This window comes from Phyllobates terribilis, unplaced genomic scaffold, assembly GCF_046119375.1.
Source record: "Phyllobates terribilis strain yellow unplaced genomic scaffold, ASM4611937v1 Scaffold_13__5_contigs__length_258822181, whole genome shotgun sequence".
Taxonomy (NCBI): Eukaryota; Metazoa; Chordata; class Amphibia; order Anura; family Dendrobatidae; genus Phyllobates; species Phyllobates terribilis.
The window spans coordinates 4,293,523-4,308,518 of NW_027362773.1; the positions used below are offsets into that span (position 1 = coordinate 4,293,523).

The window sequence follows — 14,996 nt, forward strand, 5'->3', positions numbered from 1 at the left end:
CTCCCAGAACAGGGGGGCATTCAGGGAATTCAGTCTGGGAGTCCTTCCCTTCATAAGCTCTTAACTTACGAGTGTACCCTGAGGTACTCTCTCAATGTTTATACAGCTTGATCCCGTACCTGGTCCTCTTACTGGGCAGGTAATGCTGGAATCCAAGCTGCCCGTTAAAATGAACTATGGACTCATCCACGCAGATGTCCCTTTGGGGCAAATACACTTCAGCAAACTTGTTGTTGAAGTGCTCGATGACCGGCCGAACTTTGAAAAGACGATCAAAGTTCAGGTCTTCGCGTGCAAGACACCTTGCATTATCTTGGTAATGCAAGAACTTGTGGATGGCCTCAAAGCGTCTCCGGATCATGACCATTCGGAACACTGGAGTGTTATACAAAACGTCAACACTCCAGTATTGCCGAACCTCTGGCTTCTTCAGGATCCCCATATGAAGGAACAGTCCCCAAAACTTCATCATTTCTTCTGCGTCTACAGGAGACCAGTTAGAAAATGATGAAGAGGGGTTTTGTTCCAAAAATTGATGAGCATATAAATTAGTTTGGCTCACCATGAGGTTTATAAAATCCTCAGAGAAAAAGACTTGGAAAAAGTCTATTTCTGTGAGGCCAGTGGTGTCAAACTTGATTCCTGATTCCACCACGAAACCAGGAATCAGTGGCTCATAATTTTCGGGGGGTGAGGTCCATATGGGGTCAGTAGTGGGGCGCGCTGGATCAACTTCTCTCCTGCGATGACTGCGGGGCAGTCCAGCAGCACCTGAGGAGGTCGATGAGGTGTCGGAAAAGTAAAGAAATGTGGGATCCTCGCCCTCACTGTTAGTGTCGGAGGCAAGAATAGCCTACGCCTCCTCCGCTGAATAGCGAGTTTGGGATGAGTCGAACATTTTTTTTCTTGTGCATGTGGTGGTGTGTGTCAGTACTTTATTTAGAGTGTGTGTGTGTCAGTGTGTTTGGTGTGAACTTTTTTTTTCTGAAAAAAAAAGAGAATAAAAGGAACTACTGTAGGTGGTGCAAACAGCGAGCACGAGTGCGGATCGGTGAACTATGTCACCAGTCAACTCTCAGCAGCTGCTGGGTGTGTGCGCGGATGTGGTGCAAAGGTGGGGTGAGTGTAAAACCGCGAGTACAAGTTCGGATCAGTGATCTGTTTTCACTAATCAGCGCTCAGCTGCTGCAGAAAGGGAAAAAGAATGGATAAAAGCGATCAAGTACTGATCAAGTAATGATCAGCACTTTGTGGGAGAAAGGGGGGATGGGAAGGGGGGAAGGAGGAAAGGGGAGAGAGGGGGATTGGGGTGGTTAAGGACGGATCAAAAAATCCTACTTACAGTTGCTGTCTTTCAGATGTCGTCTTTCAGATGTCGTCTTTCAGATGTCGTCTTTCAGATGTCGTCTTTCAGATGTCGTCTTTCAGATGTCGTCTTTCAGATGTCGTCTTTCAGATGTCGTCTTTCAGATGTCGTCTTTCAGATGTCTTCTGGAGCAGGAACGTCGATTGTGGTGTCACAGGTTTCTGTGGCACCGCAAGGCCCAGCACTACGCACAATCGGACAACGCGACCGCCCTCTAGAAAAGAAAAAAGGTTAGTTGAAAAAAAAAAGGGTAAATTAGCGAGTGCGAGTGCTGATCGGTGATTTGTGTCACTGATCAACTCTCGGCGGCTGCTGGATGCACGCACGGAGGTGGTGCAAAGTGGGGGGTGAGAAGAATTGACAGGGACAAAAAAAGGTCCTGAAAAGCAGCGAGCACGGATGTTGATCAGTGACGTAGTCACTGGTCAGCTCTCGGCCGCTGCAGGATGCACGACAAAAAAAAAAAAAAAACGGGCGAAGGAGAATTGGGGGTAAAAGGAGGGGGAGGAGGGAAGGAGACAGGTAGGAGGGGGGGGGAGAGGGGTGGATGAGGGGAGAACAGAGATGGACTTAACAAAGTCTTCTCTGTTCTTCTTTCAGCAGCAGGATAAGCAGCAGGTTCTGGAAGAGGCTCTGGAGCAGGATCCGCAGCAGCAGGACAAGGAGCTGGAAACCCAGGACCCTGGAGACCGCAGCAGGACGCCAGAGCAGCAGCAGCAACTGAAGGAGGTAGGAGAAAGGTCTTGTAGTGTCACAGAAGATTCTGTGGCACTACAAGGCCCAGCACATAGAGATCAGCAGTGTGACTGCTCTGTAGAAATCCTCACCAAGTGTGAGGATCTGCAGGGCTGTCACAGGGGGGTGATAGGGTGGTGACAGGCAGGTCACAGGCCGGTCACCTCCCGGTCAGGTACTCTGATAGGTGCGATCGATGCAATCAGAGATGCAATCAGAGATGCAATCAGAGATGGCACCACAGGGAGGTGACAGGCAGATCACAAGCCGGTCACCGCCCTGTCACCTGTGTTCAGGTACTCTGATTGGAGTCTGGGGGCTTCTATGACATCACAGGGGGTCATGAGGCAGTGACAGGCAGGTCACAAGCCGGTCACCGCCCTGTTCCGCGCGGTCCCGCTATGATCGGTGCGATCGATGTGATCGGCGATCGCACCGATCATAGCAGTTTGGGGCCAGGATTGGTGCTCTTAGGAGCACCGATCCTAGGCTGCACATCACTGTTTCCGGCAATCTGATTGCCAGAAACAGTGAGAAATGCTGTGATTGGCTGTTCAGAACTGACAGCCAATCACAGTGATCGGAGGGGGGGGCGACACCCCCCGAGATGCTGGCGCCATCTACCCTAAGGTAAAATGGCACCGGAAATTTAATGCGATCACTGCGACCGAAGTCGCGGTGCTACATTAAAGATAGGGCGTATTAATACGTATCAGGCCCATAAGGCCCAGGGCACAGATACGTACTAATACGCCCTGGGCCAGAAAGGGGTTAATGACCTTGTAGGGGGCATACAGAGTAGTATTTCAATATTTACAGATGACACTAAACTCTGCAGGGTAATCAATACAGAGGAGGACAATTTTATATTACAGGAGGATATATGTAAACTAGAAGCTTGGGCTGATAAATGGCAAATGAGCTTCAATAGGGATAAATGTAAGGTAATGCACTTGGGCAGAGGAAATAAAATGTATAATTATATGCTTAATTGTAAAACACTGGGAAAAACTGTCACTGATAAAGACCTGGGTGTATTGGTGGATGACAAGCTCTTTTTACTCTGAAGCCTGAGACGGGGACAAGGGGGCATCTTCTACGTCTGGAGGAAAGAAGGTTTAATCATAATCACAGACGAGGATTCTTTACTGTAAGAGCAGTGAGACTATGGAACTCTCTGCCGCATGATGTTGTAATGAGTGATTCACTATTAAAATTTAAGAAGGGCATGGATGCCTTTCTTGAAAAGTATAATATTACAGGTTATAAATACTAGATTCCTTGACAGGGCGTTGATCCAGGGAACTAGTCTGATTGCCGTATGGAGTCAGGAAGGAATTTTTGACCCCAATGTGGTGCTAAGTGTTTGCCACATGGGTTTTTTTTGCCTTCCTCTGGTCAACATGTTAGGCTATGGGTTGAACTAGATGGACTTAGTTTTTAAGGTTGAAGGAAGACTATGTTACTATAATACAAATATATATACAGTACAGACCAAAAGTTTGGACTGTATATATAAAATATATATATATATATATATATAAATATATATATATATATATATATATATATATATATATGTATATATATATATATATATACATACATACATACATACATACATACATACATACATACATACATACATACATACATACATACACATGCAACCCCTGGCAAAAATTATGGAATCACCGGGCTCGGAGGGTGTTCATTCAGTTCTTTAATTTTGTTGAAAAAAAGCAGATCACCGACATGGCACAAAACTAAAGTTATTTCAAATGGCAACTTTAGGGCCTTGAGAAACACTAAAAGAAATCAAGATAAAAAATGTGGCACTCAGTAAGGGTAATTTTTTTTTCAGACCAAGTAGAGTGAAAAAATTATGGAATCACTCTATTCTGAGGAAAAAATTATGTAATCATGATAAACAAAAACACAAAAGAACACACTCCAATACATCACTAGTATTTTGTTGCACCACATCTGGCTTTAATGACAGCTTGCAGTCTCTGAGGCATGGACTTAATGAGTGAACAGTACTCTTCATCAATCTGGCTCCAACTTTCTCTGATTGCTGTTGCCAGATCAGCTATGCAGGTTGGAGCCTTGTCATGGACCATTTTCTTAAACTTCCACCAAAGATTTTCAATTGGATTGAGATCCGGACTATTTGTAGGCCATGACATTGACCTTATGTGTCTTCTTTCAAGGAATGTTTTCACAGTTTTTGCTCTATGGCAGGATGCATTATCATCTTGAAAAATTATGTCATCATCCCCAAACATCCTTTCAATTGATGGGATAAGAAAACTGTCCAAAATATCAATGTAAACTTGGGCATTTATTGAAGATGTAATGACAGCCATCTCCCCAGTGCCTTTACCTGACATGCAGCCCCATATCATCAATGACTGTGGAAATTTTCATGTTCTCTTCATGCAGTCATCTTTATAAATCTCATTGGAACGACACCAAACAAAAGTTCCAGCATCATCACCTTGCCCAATGCAGATTCGCGATTCATCACTGAATATGACTTTCATCCAGTCATCCACAGTCCACGATTGCTTTTCCTTAGCCCATTGTAACCTTGTTTTTTTCTGTTTAGGTGTTAATGATGGCTTAGGTTTAGCTTTTCTGTATGTAAATCCTATTTCCTTTAAGCAGTTTCTTACAGTACGGTCACAGACATTGACTCCAGTTTCCTCCCATTCGTTCCTCATTTGTTTTGTTGTGCATTTCCTGTTTTGGAGACATATTGCTTTAAGTTTCCGGTCTTGACGCTTTGATGTCTTCCTTGGTCTACCAGTATGTTTGCCTTTAACAACCTTCCCATGTTGTTTGTATTTGGTCCAGATTTTAGACACAGCTGACTGTGAACAACCAACATCTTTTGCAACATTGCGTGATGATTTACTTTCTTTTAAGAGTTGGATAATCCTCTCCTTTGTTTCAATTGACATCTCACATGTTGGAGCCATGATTCATGTCAGTCCACTTGGTGCAACAGCTCTCCAAGGTGTGATCACTCCTTTTTAGATGCAGACTAATGAGCAGATCTAATTTGATGCACGTGTTAGTTTTGGAAATGAAAATTTAAAGGGTGATTCCATAATTTTTTCCTCAGAATTGAGTGATTCCATAATTTTTTTCTTTCTGCTTGGTCTGAAAAAAAATGACCCTTACTGAGTACCACATTTTTAATCTTGATTTCTTTTATTGTTTCTTAAAGCCCTAAAGTTGCCATTTAAAATGACTTTAGTTTTGTGCGATGTCTGTCATCTGCTTTTTTTCAACAACATTAAACAAATGAATGAACATCCTCCGAGCCCGGTGATTCCATAATTTTTGCCAGGGGTTGTGTATATGTACACACACACACACACACACACACACACACACACACACACACACACACACACACACACGTGCATCTCACTAATTTAGAATATCAAAAAGTTAATTTCTTTCAGTTCTTCAATACAAATAGTGAAACTCATATTCTATAAAGTCATTACAAACAGAGCGATCTATTTCAAGTGTTTATTTCTGTTAATGTTGATGATTATGATGAAATTTTAGACCATACCTCACAGCCTCCATTTTATAGGCTGTTATCCACACCCAGAGGTGAGGTATGTGGGTAGCTGGACTCGCCCATTCCCTCCTAGGTACCTGTAACCCGGCTCCCAGGTGCACCAAATGATCCTTTTGGTGCTTATGTGAACTAGAGAAACACTCTGGGCTACATCACAGAGACCAGCCATCTGAGACACATACCTCCCATTGACTATGCGACCATTAGCCACCTTGCAAAATATATATTAAGTTCAGCCTATTGGGGCGGCCTCCATTACAGTCACGGTCTCTCTTGTGGCCCCTCGGGAAGATAAATCTCCCACCCTTGCTTTATTATGTATAGTGCGATGTTATGTATAGTGCTGTACATAAGGGTAAAATTTACGCTATCTGTCATTTTCCATCTACAGATGTGCATCTGAGCACCTTTGTTACTCACATGGTCTATCACATGATCTATCAAAAAGGGTTCATGTGACATGTCACTTGATACATCAAGTACCTGAGGAGGGGGGGGGCCACACCTTCAAAACTGTCTGGGGTCCTGTCTTCTCTAAATCCATCCCTGACAGCAGTGCTATGGTATTGCTGTATATAGTACAAATGATTAGATGATTGCAGGTTCGAATCCCCTTAGGGGACTAATAAGTACAGTGAAAAAAAAAACTTTTTAAAAATGAATAAAATATAAGTTCAAATCACCCCCCCACTTCCACCTTTAAAAATAAAGATAGTTAAAAAAAAAACACATCTGGTATCGCCAGTTTCAGAAAAGTCTTATCTATCAAAATATAAAAATAATTAACCTGACCAGTAAAAAATTCAAGAATAGCAAAATTATGTTTTTTTGGTCACTGCAATACCACAAAATAATGCTGTAACAAGCGATCAAAATGTGATATATATATATATCTCAAAATGGCCTCAATAAAAAGGTCGCCTTGCCCCGCAAAAATAAGCCCTCACATAGCTCCGTCAAGCGAAAAGTAAAAAAGTTAAGGGTCTCGGAAAATTGCTACACATCCCCCAAAATTAATTTTTGTAAACTCCTGATTTTTTTTTCACCACTAAAATAATAAAAAAAACTAGATATGTTTGGCATCGCAGTATTTTTATTTATGAGCATAATCATATTGCAAGGTTATTTTTAACACACAATTTACACCGTAAAAGCAATTCTCAAAAAAGATTGTCAGAAATGAGTTTTTTCACAATTTCACTTCATTTGGAATTTTTTCCCCATTTGCCAGTATATTATGTGGTAAAATGAATGGTGTTATTCAAAAGTACAACTTGTCCTGCGGTAAACAAACCTATGTGAACAGAAAAATAAAAAAGTTATGGCTCTGGGAAGAATGGGAGGAAAATACATAAACACAAAAACAGAAATTAGCCGTGTGGTGAAGGGGTTAAACCTTGTCTTATATCTGGTTAGACCACATCTCCATTTGTTTGTTTGACAATTCTGCTTGTTTCCCTTCACCATCAATGTGGATTTGTAATGTCTGGTTTCGGCTGCAGTTTAGACTTAGTTTTCACAAAGCAGTGTACTGCGGATCTACTATTCGGAATGTTCTTCGAATACGCCATCTATATGGGAATGTAGGTCATAGAAAGTTGAAAAAAATGATACCTTGATATTTGTGATCTGATGTCTTATTTCAGAGAAATATACTTTTTCTTAATATATTAATGAGCTGTTAAGATCAATGGGTTGAACACCGATCTGCATGAGAATCTTCCTCCAGAGCTTATTTTAAATGAAAGGGTATTACCAGTGTGGGACATGTAATGACTGACAGTCTGTTCTCCTAATCTACATGTCTCACACGGGTAATGTCCCCTTTCATTAATAATAAGCTCTGGAGGCAGATTCTCAGGGAGATGACTTTCGGCCAAAGGGTCGTAGATAAGTTTCAGTATAATGTTAGCGGTTTCAGTACATTTGGCAAAATTATACATAAACCACAGATCTGCATGTTTTTTGACCAAATTGCAGTCACTACATGTGGCTATAATAAATATTTCTATGTGTCACTGTTTGCATTCAGTTTAATCATTATTGTTTAAAAAAAAAAAGAATCTCACCCTCTGTCTATTTCTATTGTTAGTATTCGGACAGTATTTTTTCTCAGGAGTGGGAGCCAGAACAAGGTGAGGAGAAAAGGTATAATAGAAACAAGTCACCAATTCTGCATTTATTATTATTTATTATTATAGCACCATTTATTCCATGGCGCTTTAAATGTGTCACCCACACCTGGTTTTGTCTCCCACTCCTGATAAAAAAATACTGACCGAATACTGAACAAATACTGATAGTGGGGCCGTGGCCTTTCTTTTGCTCTCACTCTCTCTCTTCCTCTCTCCTCTTCTCCTGCTCACTCCCTCACACCCTCTCTGCCTCTCCCTCCTTTACAAAAGTTTTAATTAGATGTGGAAAAAAAATGCTGCAGACTAAGAATGCTTTAGACTATGTGCCCACGATGCAGAAATGCTCCGGATTTTTTCCTGAGCGTTTCTGCATCTCCCTGGCAGAAAAAAACGCATGCGGATTGTACATGCGGATTGTACATGCGTTTTTCCTGCCAGGGACAAGAGGATGTGAAGCGTTCTTCACATGGTTTTCCGCATGCGGGTGTCAAGAGCTTTCCAAGCAATTTTAGCATCACTTGGAAAGTGCTTGACAACTTGGTCACACTGTATAAATCCCTGCAAACAGCATGGATTTATATAGTGTGACTGAAAGAATGGTAAAAACTAAAAAATAAATATTATACTTACCTTCTGATGGCCCCGGGTGTCCTTGTCTTGGCTTGCCGGCATCTCGCGGTAAACTAAAGGACCTGCCGAAGTCAGCGGTTTACGTGACCCGTCACATGACTAAATGACGTCACCGCAGATTCTTCAGTCTACCGCGAGCTGCCGGAAACCTGAGACAAGGACACCGGGGGCTATCAGAAGGTAAATATAATATTTATTTTTTATTTATTTATTTATTTTTTTACAGGTTCTATGGTACCCGGTTCTGGATGATTCTCTAAATCCGGGTACAATCCGCACATTGAAACGCATGCAATCCGCATGTACAGATGCAGTGATGCGGATTCCATGCGTTCCAATGCAAGTCAATGGCGGAGAAAACGCAGCGCTTCTGCAAAATAATTGGTAGTGCTGCGGATTTTTCCGCAATGATAATCCGCAGCGGAAATTTCTGTAGCATGTGCAAAGCACATGCGGACTATCATTGGGGAACATGGCAGACCTTCTACCAAGCGTTTTTTAAGCGTTTCTGCAGCGGAATTACCGCTGCGGAAACGCTTAAAATTTCAAAGAGGGCACACAGCCATAAAATATTGAAGCGTTAATAGTTTATTTTTTATCAAATAACAAAGTGAATGAACAAAATTGCTATCTAATCAAATTAATGTTTTGTGTGATCACCCTTTCCCTTCAAGACAGCATAATTTCTTCCAGGTATATTTGCACAAAGTCAAGGATTAAGTAACATTATAGTCGGGTGTACAAGTAACCAATTATACCAAACAGGTGATAAAGGTCATAATTTCATATGCAAGTTGAAATGGTCATTAACTGACACAAACAGCTGTGTTGGAGGCTTAAAACTGCATGGGGAGCAGCCAAACTCTTCTACATAGGTGAGATTGTAGAAGACCTCTTCTTGTCACAGCTTATACACTATGGTAAGACTGAGCACAGCAACAAGACAGAGGGTAGTTATACTGCATCAGCAAGGTCTCTCCCAGGAAAAGATTTTAAATCTGACTGGTGTTTCAATATGTGCTGCTCAAGCTGAACCTAGAAGAATAGATGTGTTTTTTTGGGCAAAGGGTGGTCAGACCAAATATTGATGCGATTTTTAGATTTTTCATTGTTTATTAACTTTGCATTTAATCAATATATATTATGCCTTTTGTAATTTCTATACACTATTTTATATACTTTTTATAGGGCACTTTCTTTTTTGGGAATGAGCATCTGCCTGGCCCTGATGTTTATTTCTTCTTGGTATTATGCTCTTGTGGCTATGCTCATTGCTGGAATGATATACAAGTACATAGAGTACCAGGGGTAAGCTTTGTCATTTTTTTCCTACAGTATTTTTTTCTTAAACCTCAAGGTGTATGACTAGTATACAGTAATGAGTGTAGTAATATATATTGCATCAATACTACCAGAATAATAAATAAAGAGGTACAAAAAATGGCTAATGTGTACAAACAACAAATAGCAGGAGAAATTATTTATCATACTTTGGTTTTTGGTCTGATAATGGCCCAAACTCCCCCATTCTAACAAACATGTCAGTGGAAAAAAATGCTGTTTATTTAAAGATCAGTATACCAAATAAAGAAAAACAGGCAAAATTGGTATGGATGTTGTTAAAGGGATTATTAAGGCATAAAATACTGAGGACGTATTTCCTAGATAGGTCATCAATGTTAGATTGCTAGTGTTCCCAAACACGGCACCTCTGCTGATATTAGCTCCAGTGGTGGCTGGTTATAAGTATTGAACAGAGCTGAACAGCACAGTGTTTAAAGTGTAGCTGCTGCTGAAGGGTACTACAGATCAACTCCTATTCAAATGAATAGCCCTTAAAGTTTCACATGTAGTCATTGAAACTTCAGAAAAATATGTTTGTAAAATAATAGCTCAAGTCCCGTCTGAAGCAATGTTAAGCTCACTGGGAGCGAGGGAATATTTACATCACCTATACAACCACTGTGCTTCAGTTTTGCTAGTCAAAGAAGGCTAGACATTTGGGTGTTAAAATCTTCATTTTTTAACTACATTTCCTCAAAAAACACTTAGAAGGTTGGCAACCTTTTCTTTTTTTTTTTTTAAATAAGTAACTGGACTGCATATTTGAGCTGCCCAAACCTCTGGCCGCATAAATCAGTCTCTGGCTGTGATATTGCAGTCAGGTATGCTTAACTCTGAAATGTTACGGAGTTTCATAATAAATATACTATGAAAAGCCATCTAGGCACCATGTGTCTTCTCTGACTAGTCCTCGGCAGGTCCCCGATCTCCTAGACTGACTGGTCTCTGCAAATGTGTGTTTTTAATAGTTATAGTTACATATTTCTAAAAATTGAGTAAAGACACAGGTCCATCAAGTTTATTGTTTCTCCACAAGTCATGCATTCTCTATCACTATTGTGGGCTTATCAATATAAGGGCACAATCAAAGGGCCATATAACACGGACGACGATCCCATTGCAATGCTTGGACTGGCCGGCAGCTTTCCTATCCCGAGCATGACAGCTTCATGTATTTTTATGCAGCTGTCACACTTGGGTCAGGAGAGCCGCCGAGCATTGTGATGAGATTATTGTCCGTGTTATACGACCGTTTCACTGTGCCCTAAGAGTTGAACTTTAACAAAAAATTATGAGATTTAAAGTTTCATTAACTTTAGTATAATTTTTGTTAAACTTTCATTTAATTCACAGAGCAGAAAAAGAATGGGGAGATGGAATTCGTGGACTCTCTCTTAGTGCTGCCAGATATGCCTTGTTGAGACTGGAAGAAGGACCCCCTCACACAAAAAACTGGAGGTGATTCATTATTTCTGTATAATGATATTCATTTTGAAGAATATTTTCTAGTGCTTTTTTTTCTCATTTTCCAGTACATCCCTCAGGACCGCATGACAGAATGTAGTCCTTCCTTGACCTATAACGAGAAAGGATCACAGTGAGGTTAAAAGGCCGCTCCGACCTCCACCCTTTAGTGTTTTTCATGTCCCTAGCGGGACAGATGCAGGAGAGGAATGCACATTGGAGCAAAGATTTACCTGGGGAGCTCAGGGGGATTGGAGGGGATCCATCTCTTCCCTTCCCCCTGTTAAGACGCTTTTGGCTGATACCTCACTGGGTAAGGGTCCCTCAGCCAGGTTAGTAGAGCGGGAAGTGGCTCCTGTACAGTGTCCATTTTAGGACATGATCAGATTTCAAAATCAAACATCAGAATGATGTGGTTAGTGCACTGGCTTCTAGACTTAGAGTTTTCGGTTCAAGTCCTCACTCAGTTGAGGAAAGCTAAACATTCTATTTGGTTATATGATTTTCAGTACAAACCTTGTCTGAAACTGATTGGGACTTTCAGAAATATCTCCTCCAAGCCAAATTCAAATGATGTTTGATTTTGATGTGTGAGTCTGATGTGTGACTTTCTTCAAACATCAGAATCACAATGACTTTTAGTCACCCTGAATATTTTCATGGTTGATCTCATAACACAAGAAAAGCTCCCAGTCACTATCACTTGACTGGATAGCTCAATGGCAAGGCTACAATGGCTCGGTTCAAATGCCATTGGGAATGTTATTTTTTTTGTAATTATGCCTATTTAGCACACAAACTACAGGGGTGTTTTACTTTTAATATCTATATCTAACATTCTGATTGTCATCCTAACGTGTTGAGCGTTTCAGACACGCTGTCTATTTGCATGGTAAATTACATAGCCAAAGTAAATTGGGAGTTTGCAGCCAGTTCTTGGGTGGATGGAAAGAAAAATTTATAATAAAGAAATTTTATCATTAGACCCCTTTAAGAAATTATGCAAATGTACAGTCACTTGGAAATAGATATGTAGTAAATTAGTGCCTCCCACTTTCATCAATTTCAGAGCCCAGACTCCTTGTATTGTTAACATTGGTACCGCAGGGGTGATGATCCACACTTCTCTATCAGGTGGTCTGATGAGGAGCCCAGCGTTGGTAATGTCAGGGAATGTTATCTGCCAGACTGCATATTTCCTTAGTTTCAATAATATCCAGCCCTTACTTGAGGCCTAGAGATCTAAAGAGTCAAATAGTTGTCCGTGGGCTCCTGGATGAGTAATGTATAGGTATCCCAATTCTCTGCCCATTTATCCATATACAAACTGTTATTGGTTTCATCTTCCAGCAATACAGGGCCTGGGTCCTGCAGGACTCATCGTGCTATAGTAAGCTGGTCTGTAACCAAGGTTTAGTCTGAGCCCCGGAGGACCGGTTAAGGAACAGTCCTGTGTTATTAAGTACATGCAGGTTTATTGTTGGTCTACAACAGTTTTCATTGGGTTTGTGGCAGAGGCTATCATCATACTTTTGCTGGGCAATAAGAGTTGTTTAACCCCTTTCTGACATTGTCATTAATAGTACGTCCCTGTGCCCTGAGCCTATTGGACCAGGTACGTACTATTAAGCACAATGTGATCGCATCCGCACACATGCTGTGTGGGGCGATCGCCTCTGGGTGTCAGCTGATTCTCACAGCTGACACCTGGTGCTATGTTCCAGGAGCGGTCCCGCACCACTCCCGCCACATTAACCCCCGAAATGCTGCTATTGAAGTCGATCGCAGCATTCCTAGGAGCAAGGGAAGGTAACTGAGCCCCTCTTACCTTGTCTCCAGGGTCCCGCGCTGTCTGTGCTGGGTCATGACGACATCCGGGTCACCAGGCATCAGCAAATTAGTTAGATCGTGATCAGTGCACGTTCTAACTAACTTGTGCTTGTGCAGGGCTGATAGGCTGCATAGCATAGAGATGCTGCTGCATCTCTATGCTATGCAAGTGATCAGCCTGCAAAAAATTAAAGCCCCATAGTGGGACAAAGTGTAAAAGTAATAAAAAAGTGTCAAAAAGTAAAAAAAAAAATTAAAAACAAATTGTAAAAATATAAAAAAAAAAATCAAAAAAAGTAAAAATATACTGTACCCATAAATAAATATTATTATGAAAAAAAACATCAAAGTACACATATTTGGTATCGCAGCGTCCAGAATGACCTGACCTATAAAACTGTCCCACTAGTTAACCCCTTTAGTGAACACGGTAAAAAATAAAAATAAAAAACGATGCTTTATCATCATACCGCCAAACAAAAAATGAAATAAAACGCGATCAAAAAGACGAATGTAAATAAAAATAGTACCGCTGAAAACGTCATCTTATCCCGCAAAAAAAATTGCCATACAGCTCCATCAGCCAAAAAATAAAAAAGTTATAGCTCTCAGAATAAAGCGATACAAAAAATATTTTTTTCTATAAAATAGTTTTTATTGTCTAAAAGCACCAAAACAAAAAAAAAAAATATAAATGTGGTACCGCTGTAAACGTACTGACCTGAAGAATAAAACTACCTTATCAATTTTACCACACGTGGAACGCATAAAAAAAAAAAAAATCCTGAATTGTTTTTTTTTTGTTTATTCTGCCTCCCAAAAATCGGAGTAGGAAGCGATCAAAAAATGTCATGTGCCCAAAAATTGTACCAATAAAAACGTCAACTTGTCCCGCAAAAAACAAGCCCTTACATTACTCTTTCGACCGAAATATGGAACATGATTGCAAAAACTAGTCTTTAAAAAAAAAAAAGCGTCTTTTAGTGTGAGACTAACATAAAAAACCGTGTAATCGCACCGACCCGAAGAATAAAGTCTTCTAATCACTTGTACCGCACGAGGAACGGTGTAAAGAATAAACTGTATGGTTTAGGGTTGTGTGCTAGGGTTAGGGTTGTGTGCTAGGGTTAGGGTTGTGTGCTAGGGTTAGGGTTGTGTGCTAGGGTTAGGGTTGTGTGCTAGGGCTAGGGTTTGTGTGCCTGGGTTAGGGTTTGTGTGCTAGGGTTAGGGTTGTGTGCTAGGGTTAGGGTTGTGTGCTCGGGTTAGGGTTGTGTGCTCGGGTTAGGGTTGTGTGCTCGGGTTAGGGTTGTGTGCTCGGGTTAGGGTTGTGTGCTCGGGTTAGGGTTGTGTGCTCGGGTTAGGGTTGTGTGCTCGGGTTAGGGTTGTGTGCTCGGGTTAGGGTTGTGTGCTAGGGCTAGGGTTTGTGTGCCTGGGTTAGGGTTTGTGTGCTAGGGTTAGGGTTGTGTGCTCGGGTTAGGGTTGTGTGCTCGGGTTAGGGTTGTGTGCTCGGGTTAGGGTTGTGTGCTCGGGTTAGGGTTGTGTGCTCGGGTTAGGGTTGTGTGCTCGGGTTAGGGTTGTGTGCTCGGGTTAGGGTTGTGTGCTAGGGTTAGGGTTGTGTGCTAGGGTTAGGGTTGTGTGCTAGGGCTAGGGTTTGTGTGCCTGGGTTAGGGTTTGTGTGCTAGGGTTAGGGTTGTGTGCTCGGGTTAGGGTTGTGTGCTCGGGTTAGGGTTGTGTGCTCGGGTTAGGGTTGTGTGCTCGGGTTAGGGTTGTGTGCTCGGGTTAGGGTTGTGTGCTCGGGTTAGGGTTGTGTGCTCGGGTTAGGGTTGTGTGCTCGGGTTAGGGTTGTGTGCTCGGGTTAGGGTTGTGTGCTCGGGTTAGGGTTGTGTGCTCG

General features: G+C 41.5%; 1 protein-coding gene across 1 annotated transcript in view; it reads left to right on the forward strand.

Annotated features, from left to right (window-relative positions):
* SLC12A4 (solute carrier family 12 member 4) overlaps positions 1-14,996 on the forward strand; it is a 394,075-nt gene that overhangs the window by 294,398 nt on the left and 84,681 nt on the right. Inside the window, exons 15-16 of the mRNA XM_073657959.1 lie at positions 9,656-9,775; positions 11,165-11,269. Coding sequence (XP_073514060.1) covers positions 9,656-9,775; positions 11,165-11,269 — 225 coding nt within the window. The remainder of the gene's footprint in view (positions 1-9,655; positions 9,776-11,164; positions 11,270-14,996) is intronic.